General features: G+C 47.9%; 2 protein-coding genes across 2 annotated transcripts; both read left to right on the top strand.

Annotated features, from left to right (window-relative positions):
• Positions 1-3,251: 3,251 nt before the first annotated feature.
• LOC142821272 (olfactory receptor 6N1-like) lies at positions 3,252-4,214 on the top strand. The gene has a single exon (XM_075912114.2). It carries the CDS (start codon positions 3,252-3,254, stop codon positions 4,212-4,214), a length of 963 nt encoding a protein of 320 aa, XP_075768229.2.
• A 7,342-nt stretch (positions 4,215-11,556) lies between these two features.
• On the top strand, positions 11,557-12,489 carry LOC142821273 (olfactory receptor 11G2-like). Its single transcript, XM_075912116.2, has one exon. The coding sequence runs from the start codon at positions 11,557-11,559 to the stop codon at positions 12,487-12,489; it is 933 nt and encodes a 310-aa protein (XP_075768231.2).
• Positions 12,490-21,880: the final 9,391 nt, after the last annotated feature.

Below are 21,880 nucleotides of genomic sequence, written 5' to 3' on the forward strand. Positions count from 1 at the left end.
GCTGGAGAAACTGTAGGCCCAGGAGTAAGCCTGCAGCTTGCCAGAGTGATCCCAGACTGGTGGGTGGGAGGGCTCAGTGAAACCCCAGCTCCAGGTAGCAATGCGGAGGAACCGATCACAAATGGTTTACAGGAAAACATGCCCAAGAAAGTGCAGTGAATGACTCTCAGTGTTAGAATACTCTGGGCCAGTCTGAAAGTTCATCTACCCCAATGTCCTGTCCTCCCACCGCAGCAAACGCCACTTCCCAGAGCCGTAGCATCATAGACGCTTAGGGATAGAAGAGATGGTAGAAGGTTCTAGTCCTACTCCCTGCTCAGTGCAGGACCTACTGCAGCAGCACTAAGTGCTTTAGAGGTTACGAGAGGAGCAGATAATTGTCAAGTGACCCTTCCCGTGTCGTCCGTCCCTTCATCCACGTACCATGTTATCCTGGTTTACAGCCACAAATGTGACTGAGGCTGGTTATTACAATTCTTGACTGTGTTTTACAATGAATGCAAGGGGGGGTGCGATTTGCTGTACAATTCACCATCCATGTAACCCTGCGAGGGGTCTGCTGGCAGCCCAATACACTGTTAGATTCTCACACACTGTGGGTATGTCTAGACTACAGGGTTTTGTCGACAGATGTTTTGTAGACAGATACTGTCGACAAAGCTTCTGTCGACAAAGAGCGTCTAGACTACATTCAGTTCTGTTGACGAAGCAAGCTGCTTTGTCGACAAAACCCTGTAGTCTAGACACAACCCTACATGCAATAACACCTTCTGTCAACAGAACTCTGTCGACAGAAGGCGTTATGCCTCGTAAAATGAGGTTTACCAGCGTCGACAAAACTGCTGAGTTCTGTCGACGTTATGTTGACAGAACTCATCGGTAGTGTAGACGCAGGTATAGTTTTGTCAACAAAAGTCCACTTTTGTCGACAAAACTCTGTAGTCTAGACACACCCTGTGTCCCCACGTCCTTTTCTGCTGCTTGGCCAGTCGGTCCCCAGCCAGTAACAGCGCTTGGGATTGTTTCCTTCCTAGTGCAGGACTCTGCTCTTGTCCCTGGTGAACCTCTTCAGGTTTCTTTTAGCCCAATCCTCTCGTTTGCCTGGGATACTCTGAGCTCTGCCCCTCCCCTTATCTTAGCGTCATCTGCAAACTTGTTCAGCGTGGAAACCAGCCCCTCTTCCATGTCATTAAGGAAGAGACTGAACAAAACTAGCCCCAGGACAAACCCTTGGGATACTCCACTTCAAGGCACCTGCCAAGTGAATCGACTCTCAATCTGGAAATTTGTCCGGTATAAAATTATTATGAGGAAGTCAGTGGCTGTGACATGCTTTGACACTATAGAATTCTAGGCCTGGCAGAGACCTCAGGAGGAAATCGAGTCCATCCCCCTGCAAAAAGCAGGACCAATCCCAACTCAATCATCCCAGCCAGGGCTTTGTCAAGTTGATCTTAAAATATATGTTGTCAATTGAATATGTAATGAAAATGAAATTTAGACATTTATATACATATTATCTTAATGTTATAGCCAAGTCTAGAAAATATTGTATCAGTATAAAAGTCTCAGCAGGGTAGCTGTGATAGTTTATAACTTTAAATACCAAATTTACTCCTGTGGCACTTTAGAGACAAATATCGATCTGTAATATCATGGGATCTCATGGGCAAAAGCCACAGGACTAGTCATTGTTTTTAAAATATATCAATTTAAGTTAGAATATTAATCTAATACAGAAAATAGTGCAAAATGAATTTATTAATTACATATTTTAAATATGGAGAGAACTAATATTGAATTCCCAATTCACTGTGTTAATGAAAAGAGGAATATATCATTAATTATTGTCAGCATACTAGGAATTCATAGGCTATGTCATTATAAATATAACACCATAATATGCCTCTTTGGTCTTTTTGTTCTTGTCCCATGAAGCATATCCGTGCTCAGCATCAAAAGTGTAATTCCCTGCTCCCCTAGAGCTACACACACAACCTTTGATTGAACTCTTCTGCCAACAGTAGCAGTGTGCAGCACACACTAGCTACCTCAACCATCCGAGATCCAAGGTACGTGAACAGTAAAGGGCTCGTCTACATTGGCCCCTTTTCCGGAAGGAGCATGGTAATTTTTGAGATCGTAATAGGGAAATCCGCGGGGGATTTAAATATCCCCCGCGACATTTAAATAAAAATGTCCGCCGCTTTTTTCCGGCTTTTAGAGAAGCTGGAAAAGAGCGTCTACACTGGCCAGATCCTCCGGAAAAAAGCCCTTTTCCGGAGGATCTCTTATTCGTACTTCAAAGAATAAGAGATCCTCCGGAAAAGGGCTTTTTTCTGGAGGATCTGGCCAGTGTAGACGCTCTTTTCCGGCTTTTCTAAAAGCTGGAAAAAAGCGGCGGACATTTTTATTTAAATGCCGCGGGGGATATTTAAATCCCCCGCGGATTTCCCTATTATGATCTCAAAAATTACCATGCCCCTTCCGGAAAAGGGGCCAGTGTAGATGTAGCCTAAGGCTGTTAAATTATGTTTAATCAACTAGTCGATAGGCACTTCCACATTCTTCCTTTGAAATGTACAGGAGCCCCCACTGGAGCAGGAATTCTGGCTGACTCTGGGCTGCATGTGGGTGCCTGCTTTGAAATGTACAAGAGTCTCCAGCTTGTCCGAGGTTCTGCTGAAATGCCTGATTCTGGGGAAATGCCTCTCGGAACTAGTGGACTAGTCGACTGAATATCCGATAACCACTGCTTCTGCTGCCCTGTTCTCTTTGCTAATTTTATCTTGCTAGCTTGATCAAAGCTAAAGCATGTTACTCCAGCTGGGAATGACACCTCCCAGCTGCATGAGAGATGGACCCATGTTTGAACTTTAAAAATCCTTCCTTTCCAATCTATTGCCTTTTGTTATGTCCTCTAGATTGGCTGAAATGACACTAACAGGAAGATATTTCAAAATCCCAGGCTCAATGTATTTATTTAAAGATCAAGAGAGTTCAAGGCAGTCTGGGGGAACATTTCTGTAACTCATTAAGATCCATTGCTCTTGGTTCCCCTATATGGGAAGCTGGACATCTTAATGGAATGAGGTTTTTTTTTCTGCTTATCGACAACTTCATTTTTCAGGTGGTGAGATGCAGAGGTGTAAAACAACTGTCCTCTGGTTGTCAGGAATGCAGCCAAGAACACAACCTGCATGCACGTGCTCCATGAATGTCTGATGCTTTTCTGTTTCTAGATACGAATTATGGACAAAGCAGAAGGAAAAAATCAAACACCCATCATGGAACTGATGCTCTTAGGGTTTGGAAACGGCCCTGAACTGCAGCCCCTCCTCTTCCTACTGTTTCTAGTGATCTACCTTGCGGCTGTGACTGAGAACCTCCTCATCATTGTGCTGGTGATGGCTTATCAGCACCTGCACACGCCCATGTACTACTTTGTGGCCAACTTGTCCTCTGTGGAGCTCTGCTACGTCTCTACCACCCTGCCCAGGCTGATTGGCAGTCTTCTAACCGGGGACAGAACCATTTCGCTTCAGAACTGTATTGTGCAATTCGATTTCTATGGAATCCTCTCCACTGCAGAATGTCTGATACTCACGGACATGTGTTATGATCGGTACCTAGCGATCTGCTACCCCCTCCGTTACCCTGCTCTAATGAACAGCAGGGTGTGTGGCAACATGGTAGCAGGGTGCTGGATATTCAGTATTTCCTACGCCATCATGGTACATATTTTCATTTTGCAATTAACATACTGTGGCCCCAAAGAAATTGACCATTTCTTTTGTGATTTTGCACCAGTTAAAGATCCGTTCTGTGGCGAGACACAAACTCTGCAATGGCTGACATTTTTTTTTGCTGTAATATTCACTATTGGGATCTTTCTGTTTACCCTGGCAACCTACATTTGTATCGTCGCCAACATCCTGAGAATCCCTTCCAGCACAGGGAAGAAAAAGGCCTTTTCCACCTGCTCCTCCCACCTCATTGTGGTTATGGTTTACTATGTGAGCATAATGACAGTCTATGTGGTTCCACTGCTCAACCCTCCCGCAATCTTCCCGAAGATAATGTCTGTCTGGTTTGCAGTCCTGATCCCCTTGCTCAACCCTCTTATCTACTTCTTGAGAAACAAGGAGGTCCATCAGTCCCTGAGAAAAGCAATGTGGAAATTGGTGGCTTACAGATACAGGCATGGAGTGTGAAATGGAACAGTTTAGGATATAGTAAAATGCAAATGAACCGATGTATTTCCTTAAACATGGCCCATTTGACTCCTTGAGAATGAAGTTATCCCTTCTTTCTTTCTTTCTTTCTTTCTTTCTTGCTTTCTTTCTTGCTTTCCAATAAAATGTTGTGGAGGGTTAGGAGTCTAAATGTCCTTCCAAGTGAAATTTCCTGACTCTGCATACCCTTTGGAGATGCAAGGCAATGCTGAAATATTAAATCATTATTGATTCTGAGATCAATATAGATATTGACACCGTTTTTTACATGCAAAAAGAAGACATATGTCCCCATGCGGTTCCAGTGCTCAACCCTCCTGCAATCCTGCACAAAATATTGTATGTATTGTACACAGTCCTGATGGCATTGTTCACCCCTGCCCTATACTGCTGAGAAACAAGGCGGTCCATCAGTCCCTGAGAAAAGCTATTCTGAAATTGGTTGCTTTCAGACACAGGCATGGAGTGTGAAAGGTCACAGTTTAGCAGATAGTTAAATACAGGTGAACTGATATTTTTACACGTGGCTGTTTTGACTCATTGAATACACATGCCCTATTTGACCTTACTTCATCTTTCTTGATTAGGCCCCCAGAGCAGGTCCCAGTCCCAGCCCCCCCACCACCACAGAGCCACGGCAGTCCCCCACCCCCTGCCACATGGTAGGTCCTAGCCTCCCCACCACATGGTCATGGCAGGCCCTGGTCCCGGCTGCCAGAGCAGGCCTCGGCTGCCCCCCACCGGTGCTTTCCACGTGGCCCTGCCAGCCAGGCAGCATAGCGGCTGCTGGAGCTGAAACCAGGGCCACAGTGAGGTTGCCCCAGTGACCTCAGCCCCAGCCACAGCACACCCAACTGCCCACTGCCCCACTCGCCCTCCTACCGCATGGTGAAGTGAGTGGAAAGGAATTCCGATATGGGGAACGCCAGTGGGAAGGGCTAATCAAAAGCGGGTGGGTGGCCAGGCAGTGTGTCTCAGCCCGGCAGGCAGTGGTCTGTGGCCCACCACCTGTCCATGGACCAGTGGTAGAAAACTGCTGCCCTAAATGTGGGCAGCCAAAATGATGAGGGGGCTGGAGCATATGACCTACAAGGAGAGGCTGAGGGATTCCGGCTTATTTAGTCTGGGTTTTGAGAGCAGCCTGCAACTCCCTGAAGGGAGGTTCCAAAGAGGCTGGAGAGAGGCTGTTCTCAGTGGTGGCGGGTGGCAGAACAAGGAGCAATGGGCTCAAGTTGCAGTGGGGAAGGTCTAGGTGGGATATTAGGAAAAACTATTTCACTAGGAGGGTGGGAAGCCCTGGGATGGGTTCCCTAGGGAGGGGGTGGAATCTCCATCCCTAGAGGTGTTTTAAGTCCCAGATTGACAAAGCCCTGGCTGGGATGATTGAGTTGGGGCTGGTCCTGCTTTGGGCAGGGGGCTGGACTCGATGACTCCTGAGGTCTCTGCCTGCCCTGGGGTTCTAGAATTCTATGATAAATAAATGACAAAGACTTTGGGTAAATTTCACCGGGACAGCTAGGAGTATTTCTATCCCAATGGTCAGCATGGTCAACCTGAATTACCTTGGATGTGAGTTATAAGCAGGCTGGGCACACGACCGCAGTGATGGGCAACCTCGGCTAGTGAGTGGGCCACCTTGGTGGACCTACGTCCTCTAGTGAGGCTGCAAGGTTGTCATGACCAAGATGGGCTATGGGGATAGGGTATTTTTCCAGTGTGCTTGCGTACCTAGGGTCTGAGGCTGTGCTGATTGAACGGTAGCAGTGCTTGGATTGGATGCAGAGGAAGCCGAGGTTGTGGCCAATCGACACACGTCTCCCTTCACAGGCCCTGGTTTTACATGTGTGTCACTTGAGCAATGCAGACAGGAAAAACATGCACATGAAAACCAAGCTCATCAGGCAAACCTGTAGCTGGACAAAGGTAAAGAAAATGTCTCTCAGGCCATGCATAGGAGCCCAGTGGGCCACAGGGTGCCCCCAATGATTTGGAACAACTGCAGTTTAGAGCTCTGTGGGTCCCAGTTTCAGGCACCAGTGTATTGGCTAGGACGGGGGCCATTTCAAGTGCATCATTTGAGTCCCACGTAACTGGAAAGGTCAGGAGAAGAGAGAAGAGAAAGCTTAAATCGGGCAAGTGGACTAATGGAATTAGGTGTCCCAAGCATCCCCTAAGCATCTTTCTGCATTGCAACCTGTAGTGGGGAAGCTGCCCCCTCTGGCCAGAAGGGTCAGTGCAGGCTGGAGGAAGCCTGCACAGAGCCCTGGTCTATCAAAGAGACACTTGTAACGAGCAAAGCAGCAAAGCAGAGGCAGTTGGGTCCTGCCCAGCAAGGGTGCAGAACTGGCTCCCAGCGGAGGAGAGGCACCTGGGCTGAGCAACACTGGGTGGGAGAGCTAAAGAGGGGGGCTCTGGGCTGGTACCTCCCAGGTAAATAAGAGCCAGGAAGGTGCGAGGGGCCACAGGGAAGGGGCCCATGGAAAAGAGGGGAGAGAAGGAGGCAGGACAAGGCTGCCACTCAAGGGCATAGATCAGTGGGTGGCCTTGGGTCCCCCTTTCCCTAGCACTGCACCTAGCCCACTGAGGCGTGGCCTTTGCAGACTGTGGCTTCCCCTGAGGGGAGGGCTCAACGGGGCTGCAGTTGGCCTTGGCGGCAGCTGAGGCGAAGGGCTGCTGACACCCCGAAGTGGAGACGAGATTGGAGCAGTGGGCGCTGCTGGGGGGGGGGGGGGAGTGTCCTGAAGAGGACGCCGTGGTCCTGGGAGTGACACAGGTTCAAAGCGTGGGGAGAGAGCAGAGCGACAACCGCTGAGACACCGGCCACTAAGGGAGCCCACTGGGACTGAGCTAACAGAAAATCAGTTGAGTTCCACCTAAACTCTAATGTGAGAATTTAAGAGGGGGGTGGTTGGGGTTGGGGTTGGAAAGGCCTTGTGCTGCTCCAGGCCCACAGAGCCTCTCTCTTGTCTATTTAGTCTGCATTTTTAATGTTGCCTCCGTCTCCTTTGGGAATCCCAGCCATGGGCAGCAATGCCTGTGCAGTGGAGGGATGTTTCTCACTGTTTGCTCTTTTCCAAAACCCAGCACAACAGGCCCTTCATTCCAGCTGGACCTTCTAGACCCTAAAACTGTCATTGGCCTCTGTCCTAGGCCAGACTGCTGGGAACTCTGGAATCTGGGGCACTGAAACGGATGTATGGTCCTTAGTCAGTGTTGCTCTCCAGACTTTTTGCCTAACCACAGCAAGAGAAAACCACGTTTTTTGCTTCTCCCTAAGGAAATGGTGATGAAGGCTGCATCTACATTGGTGTTTCTTAAACTTTTTAAGACTGAGGATCACCAAACAATATTTTTTTTCAATGGGGAACATCAAGGATTTTTTTGTTGAAAAAAAAAAAAGGTCGGGGGGTGGAGGAAAGGATTGGAGGGGGAAGTTATTGAGGTAAAATAGGGTCGGGGAAAGTTATTGAGGGGGAGGGGCAAAAAGGTTGCCTGCCTGTTTCAGAGCAGCCATTTTTAATTCTGTTTTTCTCCTCAACACACCTCCAACTGCCTCATGGCATACTGGTGTGCCGCGGAACACAGTTTAAGAAACATTGGTCTACATCATGTGAGTGATGATTTACAGATCCAGACCCTCACTGGTTAATTTGTATGGTTTCTCAGCTAACAAATAGTGTGACAATTCACCTTCAGACACTTGGGAGAACCTCTAGAATATATTGCATGAGCATTTTAACACCATTTTTTCAATGAAATTGGTGGGTATTGCATATTCATGTCAGTTAGGAAGCTCTTTTATGCCTGATTGACATCTATACGGAGTATATGGAGAATTGAAGCAAGAGACCTTCTCATCTAACCCATCAGAAGAATAGGGACTTCCACTGAAATCAGAAGTTCTCCCTGCACTAATTTCCTTTGAACGAGACATTCCCTTTCCTTTTTGTTTTATCTTTTGGGTCAACAGTTCTCTGGTCTCCATTATTTCCCTTTGGAATCTATTATTTTCCAGGACTTCCCATTTGGGATTGGTAACAATTCATTACCAATGATGGTTACAAGTGGTACCATTGTTTTTTGTTTCTATAAAAATAAATATTCACTTTCCTCTCTGCAATCATTTCAAATTCCCACCAGTAGAAATAAGAAGGGTGATTACATTATTTCATAGGAAGGAGGATTTACCAGCCAGGGGAGAGAGTGATATTTTTTGAAGGGATTAACAACAACATTTGCAAGTTCTGTGGCATCCAGACATGAACCGAATCTCAGTTTCCAGAGATAATTGAAGTCTGCCAATAGCAGTAGGGACTGTCTTTGAACTACATTTTCCAATCTTATCCATGAGATCTGAAGGAAGGGATGAGGTTAGAGTGCCACTGGTAATATAAAATACATGAATTTAGAAAGGAAACATGCCTATTCAGGCATCATGTCAGAAAGAATGGGATTCTTGATCGATCCAGAAGGAACATGGAAGAAAGTAGAATCTGTGACACTAAACCCCAATATTGAATATTTTACTGTGGTAGGACTAAAGCATGGATAATTTTGCAAGACAGGTCATTCAAGGTGTCACTGGAAAAGTTATGATGTGCTAAATATGATTAGCCTCTTTGTATTCGTGCATTATTTTTTATCTGAATTTATGCATATGGACTAAGCGTCTTTATTTCCAATGTCCTTACACCTGGGTACCTCCCACTTGGGAAGGTGCTAGACAGTCCATTGGGAAGGGTCTTTTAATGGTAATGAGTTGTTAGGCAAAAAGATGAACTCCCACTTAGTAAGCCTTCGTCAGAATGCTCCAGGGAGCCTGTAATTAATGGGTGGTTCTACAGGGGCCTGTTTGTGTTTTTCCAAAGCCTAGTCTTGGGAACAGACTTTGAAACAAAGGATTCCCACCCTTTTCTGAAGCTATAGAAGGCAGGAAGTGAAACCAGCAGTTCTTTACTCCCTGCACAAGAGGACTCCTGGAAAGATCTGAAGAGCAAGGACGGACCTGGGGAAAGTGCTGGCCCCAGGTGAAAGGTACCCAGGGTACAGAAGCCTGAAAAACCCAAGTGACAAAGCAAATGCAACTTGTGCCTTGAGAATCTGCCAGATGCCTCGTATCACTGGGCATGGTGAGAATCTGCTCATTTCTATGGACTCAGAGCAGCCCGTTATGCTGAGTTTGTGAGGATTTTTGTTTGCTTTCTGGTAATCTGCTCAGATTCTTTATCGTTAACAGACTTGTCTGTATCAGAGGGGTAGCTGTGTTAGGGGTAGCCTCACTAGGGTTCTACAGCTCTGGTGTCATAGGCTGATAGTTATCATTATAGTAGCTTCCCTATCATTTCATCCAGAGGCTCATCATAGAGTATGCGTGTAACAACAACTGCGTGTATCCAAAGCTGTGTGGATGCTTGAGAAAGCGTAGGAGCAGGAGTGAGCCTGCAGCTTGCCAGAGGTGCCTGATGTGCGAGTGATCCCAGACTGGTGGGTGGGAGGGCTCAGTGAAACCCCAGTTCCAGGTAGCAAAGAGGAGAAACCGATCAGAAATGGGTTACAGGAAAACATGCCCAAGAAAGTGCAACATATTGCTCTCAGTGTTAGAACTCACTGGGCCAGTCTGAAAGTCCATCTACCCCAATTTGTGGTGAAATAGTTTGCTTTTGGGCCCTTACTAATGCCTCATGAAAAACTGCCAACTCTCTTCAGTTGTTTCCCCCCTTAGTTCTGCTTTCCATGAGACCTTGCTAATCAGCTCTCTGAGTTTACGAAAATTGCCTCCTGAAATCCATTGTCTCTGTTTTTCTGTTCTCTCTTCTACCATTCCTTAGAGTCATGAACTCTATGAATTCATGACCATTTTCACCCAAGCTGCCTTCCACTTTCAAATTTTCAACCAGCTCCACCCCATTCGTTAAAATCAAATCTAGAACAGCTTCTCCCCCAGTAGCTTTTTCAACCTTCTGAAATAAAGAATTGTCTCCAATACAGTCCAAGAACTTATTGGATGGTCTGTGCCCCACTGTGTTAGCTTCCCAACAATGTCTGGATAGTTGAAATCCCCCATCACCACCAAATCCTGCACTTTGGATGATTTTGTTAGTTGTTTAAAAAAAGCCTCATGCGCCTCTTCTACCTGGGTAGGTGGCCTGTAATAGACCCCTAGCATGACATCACCCTTATTTTTACCTAACCCAGAGACTTTCAACACATCTGCTCCCCACATCCATCTCCACCTCAGTCCAAGTGTGTACATTTTGAATGTATAAGGCACCACCTCCTCGCTTTTGGCCCCACCTATCCTTCCTGAACAAGCTGCACCCTTCTATGCCAATATTCCAAATGCGTGTATTATCCCACCAAGCCTCTGTGATACCAACAATGTCGTCGTTGTGTTTATTTATTAGCATTTCTAGTTCTTGCTGCTTATTACATAGGCTTCTTGCATTTGTACATAGGCATCTAAGCTACGTCTTTGTCCTTGCCTCCCAGTTCTGCCTTGTCCCTCCTTTTTCTCCACTCTTGTAGCCCATGATCCCTCCCATTCCCAACTCATCTCCCAGGCCTCCGTGTTCTTCACTTACCTGTGAGCTTTGGTCACCTGCACCTTAGTAACTAAATATTTTCATTAGTGGTAGCAAAGAATAAAATATCTAAATCTCAACTTACTATTTTGTGTACAATTGGTAATAAATATAATTTATTTTTTGCATTATGTGTGTGTGTGAATTTAAGGGAGGAATAGATGCCATAGGAAATTAATTTTTTTTTTGTATTAAATCTTGATTGTCCTTCTGAGGGGACCTTAGGGATAATCACTATCTATCGAACTGTAGAATGTCTTCTTGAGCCCAGTAGAGCGATGGGGGGAAGGGTTAGGAGCCTAATCCCATTTGCAAAAGGGTAGTCAGTGGTTTGGGAGCCTAATCCCACTCGCAATACAAATTTAATATCAGACCGTCAAATGGATTTAGGTGCCTAAATGTGCTGCTCAACCTAGGCCATTTAATTTCAGCCTTGATGTCCAGGGAGGGACTGTGATGCAGTTTCTCTGAGAACCCCCCGTGATGCTGAGTGGCTCCGATGGGGTTTGGGATCCTGGCCGGGCCCAGAGAAGCTGACCCCACCATGGAAGGAAGAGCAAGTGAGCATTGCCCAGGAAGAGCAGCTGGTCGAATAGCCTAAACGTTTCCTAAAGGGAAAGAAACCCAGCGTGAGTGTGAGATGTGATATAGGGCGGTGGGGGTGGGGGTGGGGGTGGGTCAGAGATTTTGACGTCCGGTGACTGTCTCTGTCTCATTTCTATCACCTCCAGGGTCCTTTGATGCATCCGGCCAACAGCACCGCCACAGTGACCCAGTTCCTGCTGCTGGGTTTCCCCTCCCTGGGCCGGCAGAGCCGGGAGCTCCTCTTTGCTCTGCTCTCCTTGGCGTATGCTGCCACAATGGTGGGGAACTTCTGCATCGTGTGGGCCGTGCTGCGGGACCCCCGCCTCCAGCGTCTGCCCATGTACATCCTGCTGGGGAACTTCTCCTGGCTGGAGATCTGCTACGTCACATCCACTGCACCACAAATGCTCTGCAACCTGCTGTCCCCTGGTCTCCCCATCTCCTTCCATGCCTGCTTCCTGCAGTTCTACTTCTTCTTCTCCCTGGGAGCCACCGAGTGTTTCTTACTCGCAGCCATGGCTCTGGACCGGTACCTGGCCATCTGCCAGCCTCTGCGCTACCCCGTCCTCATGTCCCACCAGCTCTGCTGGACCTTGGTCGCCTCCTGCTGGTTCTTTGGCTTCCTGTGGTTCATAGCGCCCATCAGCCTCATGTCCCGGCTCTCCTTCTGCAGCCCCTACACCCTGGACCATTTTGTCTGTGACCCGGCCCCATTGCTGGCTGCCTCCTGCTCCCCAGCTCACTGGGCTGGTCAGATCTGCTCCACTGCAAGCTCCCTTATGATCTTCAGCACTGTCTCCTTCATCCTGGCCTCCTACGGGCTCATCATCACAGCAGTACTAAGGCTGCCTGCAGGGGCTGGGCGGCACAAGGCCTTTTCCACCTGCACCTCCCACCTGGCCATCGTGAGCCTGTTCTTTGGCTCCGTCATGGTCAATTACTCCATCCCGACAGCCTCTGGGACCAGCGGGAAGGTGGTGACGCTGTTCTATGCAGTGGGGACCCCGCTGCTCAACCCGCTGATCTACAGCCTGAGGAACAAAGAGATGAAAGGGGCTCTGAGGAGGACCCTGCTGGGGGGGCCATAGTAGGCTCTGAAGGGACCCCCATAGGTTGGGACTGATGGGGAAGAAGGGGCCATGGGTTTGGGCCCTACTGCTCCAGGTGGTTCTGGCTGCAGGGGGAGCACACACGGCATTTTGCGTGATCTGTGATATGATCATTTACTGATGCTTCGGCCACGGTGGAGTTGAGGGGCCAAAGTTGCATGGGCTCATGAGCCCCTGCTGGAGGCCATGAGCACTGCTCCATGTCCGTGTTTGCAGAGGATAGGATAATAAAACCCAATGTGTGCACACAAAGGCTGAGTCCGATCTCCACCCGTATTGTGCAGCTGAGTTTCATTATTGTTCCCTAGAGATCTGATCCAGGGGGCAACTTCCCATTCTCCTTTTCTCTGTCGTCAATTAGGAGCAACCTAACGATGTCTTGGGAGTGAGAGCTGGGACCCAAATCGCGGCAATATCATGTTTGTATGGAATGGGCCACACTCTTCTCCTACAGCCTGAATAGAACCAATTGCCCTGCATCCAGCTCACAAGACCTTATCCCTCTTCCGTAGCAATGCTAGAAATGAGAAGGTCTCTAACTCTCTGGAACCACCCCCCCAAATGCTGTTATTGGGGAAAACAATTAGGTTTAGGGGAGAAATATGATCTATTTTTGTTCTGTAGAAGAGGTTGCTTGGATTGTTGAGTTTTTCCTCTGCAAAATCAGAAGCGATCACTGCTGGAGATGGGACATGTGATGAGATGGGCCAGGGCTCTGAGGTGACACCCCGCACTCTGGCTCAGATCTTTGGCTGGCTGGTTCCTACTTACACTCTCAAGTCACGTCTACATTACGCAGAATATCAACACCGCTGCGCTCCATCTTCGGGGATTCGGTTTAGCGGGTCTAGTGAAATCCTGCTCCTCAGGAGTAGTAAGGGAAGCCATCAACTTCTTGCTGTGTGGATGGCAATTTAAGATATGTCAACTCCAGCTATGTGATTGCGTATCTTAAGTCGACTTTCCGCTCTAGTGTAGACCAAGCCTCAGGCCCAGCTGGTCGCCATGCATGGGGTAAGGAACTAATTCCACCCACCATGCTGGTCTGATTGGCCATGACTTGGGAGAGGTTGCCACCCCACTCCCCGCATTATAAATATCTCACTTGTCAGGATTATCTGGATCAATTTCATATAATTATTTCCCTGCCCCTATGGGGGTCGTGGTCCCACTTTGGTCTTCTTTCAGTGAATGGGTCAGGTTGGTGGCCTGTGTCTTACAGGTCAGGCCAGATGATCTGACTTGGTCCCCTTTGGCCTTAAGCTTTGACCCAGGAGTCCAGACTCTCACACCGTGTGCTAACTCCCTGGATCCCACTTTCTTACTCCTTCCTAGGGCAATGGGCACCACCCAGAAATTCTGCCTTCTCATCCTCCCTGGCCCCTGCTTTGACCCACTAGACTTCACTTCCCTCCAAGAGCTAGAAGTAGATCCCAGTTGTGCTGGCAACTTATGTCTCCCTTCTCTAACCCACTGGGTCCGACCACCTCTCAAAAGCTGGAAGAAGAAAACTATCTAGCAGAGCACCGGGCAAGTGTTTCCCCTTTGGGGTCCTTGTCTAGGGCTTGTGAACTCTGTAGTAGATTGTATCCACAGAATCAGCCTTGTTCAGACTGTTGGGATGTGTCTAGACTACAGGGTTTTGTCGACAAAACTAGTCTTGTGTCTACATTGCCGCCATGTTCTGTCGACATAACGTTGACAGAACTCAGCAGTTTTGTCAATGGCTGTAAACCTCATTCTACGAGGAATAACGCCTTTTGTCGACAGTTTTGTGGACAGAAGGTCTTATTGCATCTACACTGTCCTTTGTGTCTACGCTCTCATGTTGACAAAGTGGCTTGCTTTGTCGACAGAACTGGTTGTAGTCTAAACGCTCTTTGTCGACAGAAGCTTTGTCAACAGTATTTGTTGACAAAACTTCTGTTGACAAAAGCCTGTAGTCTAGATGTACCCTTGTTGACACTCTCAAAGAATTTGTATAGATTTCTGGGGCAAGGTTTCCCTTTACAAAAGCTTTGCCGACTTTTCCCCAATAAATCATGTATGCCCATGTCTGGTTATCCTCTTCTGTGCTATACTTCCACCCAGTCTGTCTGGCGCTGACATTAGAGCTACCAGTGTGACCACCCCAGTGGCCTTTGAAGAACACAGTCATCTGCTCGCAGCTCTGCTATTGTACATCAGAGCTCCTTCGGGACTCTCGGGTGATATTTCCAGTCCTGAGTGGGGAGTCTAGTGGGTTGAGAGTCAGGATTTCCAGGTACACGCTCTGGGTCTGCAAAGGGTGAAGGTTAGTTGATTAGTGGAGGAGGCAGGTGGCATCCAGGGTTTCTGGGTTCGAACTGGCTCTGGAAGGAGGGTTGCAGGGGAAGCTGGGAGCAGGACTCCTGAGTTCTAATTTCTGTTCTGGAGCCAAAGAAAACAGGCGCTGAGAACTCTGAAAAACAAGGAGGTCCATCAGTCCCTGAGAAAAGCTATTCTGAAATTGCATGCTTTCAGACACAGGCATGGAGTGTGAAAGGTCACAGTTTAGCAGATAGTTAAATACAGGTGAACTGATATTTTTACACGTGGCCATTTTGACTCATTGAATACACATGCCCTATTTGACCTTACTTCATCTTTCTTGAGTAGGCCCCCAGAGCAGGTCCCAGTCCCAGCCCCCCCACCACCACAGAGCCATGGCAGTCCCCCACCCTCTGCCACATGGTAGGTCCTAGCCTCCCCACCACATGGTCATGGCAGGCCCTGGTCCCGGCTGCCAGAGCAGGCCTCGGCTGCCCCCCACCGGTGCTTTCCACGTGGCCCTGCCAGCCAGGCAGCATAGCGGCTGCTGGAGCTGAAACCAGGGCCATGGTGAGGTTGCCCCAGTGACCTCAGCCCCAGCCATAGCACACCCAACTGCCCACTGCCCCACTCGCCCTCCTACTGCATGGTGAAGTGGGTGGAAAGGAATTCCGATATGGGGAACGCCAGTGGGAAGGGCTAATCAAAAGCAGGTGGGTGGCCAGGCAGTGTGTCTCAGCCCGGCAGGCAGGGGTCTGTGGCCCACCACCTGTCCGTGGACCAGTGGTAGAAAACTGCTGCCCTAAATTTGGGCAGCCAAAATGATGAGGGGGCTGGAGCATATGACCTATGAGGAGGGGCTGAGGGATTCCGGCTTATTTAGTCTGGGTTTTGAGAGCAGCCTGCAACTCCCTGAAGGGGGTTCCAAAGAGGCTGGAGAGAGGCTGTTCTCAGTGGGGGCAGACGGCAGAACAAGGAGCAATGGGCTTCAGTTGCAGTGGGGGAGGTCTAGGTTGGATATTAGGAAAAACTATTTCCCTAGAAGGGTGGGGAAGTGCTGGGATGGGTTCCCTAGGGAGGGGGTGGAATCTCCATCCCTAGAGGTATTTAGGTCCCTGCTTGACAAAGCCCTGGCTGGGATGATTGAGTTGGGGCTGGTCCTGCTTTGGGCAGGGGGCTGGACTCGATGACTCCTGAGGTCTCTGCCTGCCCTGGGGCTCTAGAATTCTATGATAAATAAATGACAAAGACTTTGGGTAAATTTCACCGGGACAGCTAGGAGTATTTCTATCCCAATGGTCAGCATGGTCAACCTGAATTACCTTGGATGTGAGTTATAAGCAGGCTGGGCACACGACCGCAGTGATGGGCAACCTCGGCTAGTGAGTGGGCCACCTTGGTGGACCTATGTCCTCTAGTGAGGCTGCAAGGTTGTCATGACCAAGATGGGCTATGGGGATAGGGTATTTTTCCAGTGTGCTTGCGTACCTAGGGTCTGAGGCTGTGCTGATTGAACCGTAGCAGTGCTTGGATTGGATGCAGAGGGAGCTGAGGTTGTGGCCAATCGACACACGTCTCCCTTCACAGGCCCTGGTTTTACATGTGTGTCACTTGAGCAATACAGACAGGAAAAACATGCACATGAAAACCAAGCTCATCAGGCAAACCTGTAGCTGGACAAAGGTAAAGAAAATGTCTCTCAGGCCATGCATAGGAGCCCAGTGGGCCACAGGGTGCCCCCAGTGATTTGGAACAACTGCAGTTTAAAGCTCTGTGGGTCCCAGTTTCAGGCACCAGTGTATTGGCTAGGACGGGGGCCATTTCAAGTGCATCATTTGAGTCCCACGTAACTGGAAAGGTCAGGAGAAGAGAGAAGAGAAAGCTTAAATCGGGCAAGTGGACTAATGGAATTAGGTGTCCAAATCCCCTAAGCATCTTTCTGCATTGCAACCTGTAGTGGGGAAGCTGCCCCCTCTGGCCAGAAGGGTCAGTGCAGGCTGGAGGAAGCCTGCACAGAGCCCTGGTCTATCAAAGAGACACTTGTAACGAGCAAAGCAGCAAAGCAGAGGCAGTTGGGTCCTGCCCAGCGAGGGTGCAGAACTGGCTCCCAGCGGAGGAGAAGCACCTGGGCTGAGCAACACTGGGTGGGAGAGCTAAAGAGGGGGGCTCTGGGCTGGTACCTCCCAGGTAAATAAGGGCCTGGAAGGTGCAAGGGGCCACAGGGAAGGGGCCCATGGAAAAGAGGGGAGAGAAGGAGGCAGGACAAGGCTGCCACTCAAGGGCATAGATCAGTGGGTGGCCTTGGGTCCCCCTTTCCCTAGCACTGCACCTAGCCCACTGAGGCGTGGCCTTTGCAGACTGTGGCTTCCCCTGAGGGGAGGGCTCAACGGGGCTGCAGTTGGCCTTGGCGGCAGCTGAGGCAAAGGGTTGCTGACACCCCGAAGGGGAGACGAGATTGGAGCAGTGGGTGCTGCTGGGGGGGGGGGGGGGGGGAGTGTCCTGAAGAGGATGCCGTGGTCCTGGGAGTGACACAGTTTCAAAGCGTGGGGAGAGAGCAGAGCGACAACCGCTGAGACACCGGCCACTAAGGGAGCCCACTGGGACTGAGCTAACAGAAAATCAGTTGAGTTCCACCTAAACTCTAATGTGAGAATTTAAGAGGGGGGTGGTTGGGGTTGGGTTTGGAAAGGCCTTGTGCTGCTCCAGGCCCACAGAGCCTCTCTCTTGTCTATTTAGTCTGCATTTTTAATGTTGCCTCCGTCTCCTTTGGGAATCCCAGCCATGGGCAGCAATGCCTGTGCTGTGGAGGGATGTTTCTCACTGTTTGCTCTTTTCCAAAACCCAGCACAACAGGCCCTTCATTCCAGCTGGACCTTCTAGACCCTAAAACTGTCATTGGCCTCTGTCCTAGGCCAGACTGCTGGGAACTCTGGAATCTGGGGCACTGAAACGGATGTATGGTCCTTAGTCAGTGTTGCTCTCCAGACTTTTTGCCTAACCACAGCAAGAGAAAACCACGTTTTTTGCTTCTCCCTAAGGAAATGGTGATGAAGGCTGCATCTACATTGGTGTTTCTTAAACTTTTTAAGACTGAGGATCACCAAACAATATTTTTTTTCAATGGGGAACATCAAGGATTTTTTTGTGGAGAAAAAAAAAAGGTCGGGGGTGGAGGAAAGGATTGGAGGGGGAAGTTATTGAGGTAAAATAGGGTCGGGGAAAGTTATTGAGGGGGAGGGGCAAAAAGGTTGCCTGCCTGTTTCAGAGCAGCCATTTTTAATTCTGTTTTTCTCCTCAACACACCTCCAACTGCCTCATGGCATACTGGTGTGCCGCGGAACACAGTTTAAGAAACATTGGTCTACATCATGTGAGTGATGATTTACAGATCCAGACCCTCACTGGTTAATTTGTATGGTTTCTCAGCTAACAAATAGTGTGACAATTCACCTTCAGACACTTGGGAGAACCTCTAGAATATATTGCATGAGCATTTTAACACCATTTTTTCAATGAAATTGGTGGGTATTGCATATTCATGTCAGTTAGGAAGCTCTTTTATGCCTGATTGACATCTATACGGAGTATATGGAGAATTGAAGCAAGAGACCTTCTCATCTAACCCATCAGAAGAATAGGGACTTCCACTGAAATCAGAAGTTCTCCCTGCACTAATTTCCTTTGAACGAGACATTCCCTTTCCTTTTTGTTTTATCTTTTGGGTCAACAGTTCTCTGGTCTCCATTATTTCCCTTTGGAATCTATTATTTTCCAGGACTTCCCATTTGGGATTGGTAACAATTCATTACCAATGATGGTTACAAGTGGTACCATTGTTTTTTGTTTCTATAAAAATAAATATTCACTTTCCTCTCTGCAATCATTTCAAATTCCCACCAGTAGAAATAAGAAGGGTGATTACATTATTTCATAGGAAGGAGGATTTACCAGCCAGGGGAGAGAGTGATATTTTTTGAAGGGATTAACAACAACATTTGCAAGTTCTGTGGCATCCAGACATGAACCGAATCTCAGTTTCCAGAGATAATTGAAGTCTGCCAATAGCAGTAGGGACTGTCTTTGAACTACATTTTCCAATCTTATCCATGAGATCTGAAGGAAGGGATGAGGTTAGAGTGCCACTGGTAATATAAAATACATGAATTTAGAAAGGAAACATGCCTATTCAGGCATCATGTCAGAAAGAATGGGATTCTTGATCGATCCAGAAGGAACATGGAAGAAAGTAGAATCTGTGACACTAAACCCCAATATTGAATATTTTACTGTGGTAGGACTAAAGCATGGATAATTTTGCAAGACAGGTCATTCAAGGTGTCACTGGAAAAGTTATGATGTGCTAAATATGATTAGCCTCTTTGTATTCGTGCATTATTTTTTATCTGAATTTATGCATATGGACTAAGCGTCTTTATTTCCAATGTCCTTACACCTGGGTACCTCCCACTTGGGAAGGTGCTAGACAGTCCATTGGGAAGGGTCTTTTAATGGTAATGAGTTGTTAGGCAAAAAGATGAACTCCCACTTAGTAAGCCTTCGTCAGAATGCTCCAGGGAGCCTGTAATTAATGGGTGGTTCTACAGGGGCCTGTTTGTGTTTTTCCAAAGCCTAGTCTTGGGAACAGACTTTGAAACAAAGGATTCCCACCCTTTTCTGAAGCTATAGAAGGCAGGAAGTGAAACCAGCAGTTCTTTACTCCCTGCACAAGAGGACTCCTGGAAAGATCTGAAGAGCAAGGACGGACCTGGGGAAAGTGCTGGCCCCAGGTGAAAGGTACCCAGGGTACAGAAGCCTGAAAAACCCAAGTGACAAAGCAAATGCAACTTGTGCCTTGAGAATCTGCCAGATGCCTCGTATCACTGGGCATGGTGAGAATCTGCTCATTTCTATGGACTCAGAGCAGCCCGTTATGCTGAGTTTGTGAGGATTTTTGTTTGCTTTCTGGTAATCTGCTCAGATTCTTTATCGTTAACAGACTTGTCTGTATCAGAGGGGTAGCCGTGTTAGGGGTAGCCTCACTAGGGTTCTACAGCTCTGGTGTCATAGGCTGATAGTTATCATTATAGTAGCTTCCCTATCATTTCATCCAGAGGCTCATCATAGAGTATGCGTGTAACAACAACTGCGTGTATCCAAAGCTGTGTGGATGCTTGAGAAAGCGTAGGAGCAGGAGTGAGCCTGCAGCTTGCCAGAGGTGCCTGATGTGCGAGTGATCCCAGACTGGTGGGTGGGAGGGCTCAGTGAAACCCCAGTTCCAGGTAGCAAAGAGGAGAAACCGATCAGAAATGGGTTACAGGAAAACATGCCCAAGAAAGTGCAACATATTGCTCTCAGTGTTAGAACTCACTGGGCCAGTCTGAAAGTCCATCTACCCCAATTTGTGGTGAAATAGTTTGCTTTTGGGCCCTTACTAATGCCTCATGAAAAACTGCCAACTCTCTTCAGTTGTTTTCCCCCTTAGTTCTGCTTTCCATGAGACCTTGCTAATCAGCTCTCTGAGTTTACGAAAATTGCCTCCTGAAATCCATTGTCTCTGTTTTTCTGTTCTCTCTTCTACCATTCCTTAGAGTCATGAACTCTATGAATTCATGACCATTTTCACCCAAGCTGCCTTCCACTTTCAAATTTTCAACCAGCTCCACCCCATTCGTTAAAATCAAATCTAGAACAGCTTCTCCCCCAGTAGCTTTTTCAACCTTCTGAAATAAAGAATTGTCTCCAATACAGTCCAAGAACTTATTGGATGGTCTGTGCCCCACTGTGTTAGCTTCCCAACAATGTCTGGATAGTTGAAATCCCCCATCACCACCAAATCCTGCACTTTGGATGATTTTGTTAGTTGTTTAAAAAAAGCCTCATGCGCCTCTTCTACCTGGGTAGGTGGCCTGTAATAGACCCCTAGCATGACATCACCCTTATTTTTACCTAACCCAGAGACTTTCAACACATCTGCTCCCCACATCCATCTCCACCTCAGTCCAAGTGTGTACATTTTGAATGTATAAGGCACCACCTCCTCGCTTTTGGCCCCACCTATCCTTCCTGAACAAGCTGCACCCTTCTATGCCAATATTCCAAATGCGTGTATTATCCCACCAAGCCTCTGTGATACCAACAATGTCGTCGTTGTGTTTATTTATTAGCATTTCTAGTTCTTGCTGCTTATTACATAGGCTTCTTGCATTTGTACATAGGCATCTAAGCTACGTCTTTGTCCTTGCCTCCCAGTTCTGCCTTGTCCCTCCTTTTTCTCCACTCTTGTAGCCCATGATCCCTCCCATTCCCAACTCATCTCCCAGGCCTCCGTGTTCTTCACTTACCTGTGAGCTTTGGTCACCTGCACCTTAGTAACTAAATATTTTCATTAGTGGTAGCAAAGAATAAAATATCTAAATCTCAACTTACTATTTTGTGTACAATTGGTAATAAATATAATTTATTTTTTGCATTATGTGTGTGTGTGAATTTAAGGGAGGAATAGATGCCATAGGAAATTAATTTTTTTTTTGTATTAAATCTTGATTGTCCTTCTGAGGGGACCTTAGGGATAATCACTATCTATCGAACTGTAGAATGTCTTCTTGAGCCCAGTAGAGCGATGGGGGGAAGGGTTAGGAGCCTAATCCCATTTGCAAAAGGGTAGTCAGTGGTTTGGGAGCCTAATCCCACTCGCAATACAAATTTAATATCAGACCGTCAAATGGATTTAGGTGCCTAAATGTGCTGCTCAACCTAGGCCATTTAATTTCAGCCTTGATGTCCAGGGAGGGACTGTGATGCAGTTTCTCTGAGAACCCCCCATGATGCTGAGTGGCTCCGATGGGGTTTGGGATCCTGGCCGGGCCCAGAGAAGCTGACCCCACCATGGAAGGAAGAGCAAGTGAGCATTGCCCAGGAAGAGCAGCTGGTCGAATAGCCTAAACGTTTCCTAAAGGGAAAGAAACCCAGCGTGAGTGTGAGATGTGATACAGGGCGGTGGGGGTGGGGGTGGGGGTGGGTCAGAGATTTTGACGTCCGGTGACTGTCTCTGTCTCATTTCTATCACCTCCAGGGTCCTTTG

This window comes from Pelodiscus sinensis, chromosome 30 (genome assembly GCF_052426305.1).
Source record: "Pelodiscus sinensis isolate ZL-2025 chromosome 30, ASM5242630v1, whole genome shotgun sequence".
NCBI classification, from domain to species: domain Eukaryota; kingdom Metazoa; phylum Chordata; order Testudines; family Trionychidae; genus Pelodiscus; species Pelodiscus sinensis.

Coding starts and splice junctions, on each gene's coding strand:
- LOC142821272 (XM_075912114.2), top strand. CDS start 3,252: ATGGACAAAGCAGAAGGAAAAAATCAAACACCCATCATGGAACTGATG.
- LOC142821273 (XM_075912116.2), top strand. CDS start 11,557: ATGCATCCGGCCAACAGCACCGCCACAGTGACCCAGTTCCTGCTGCTG.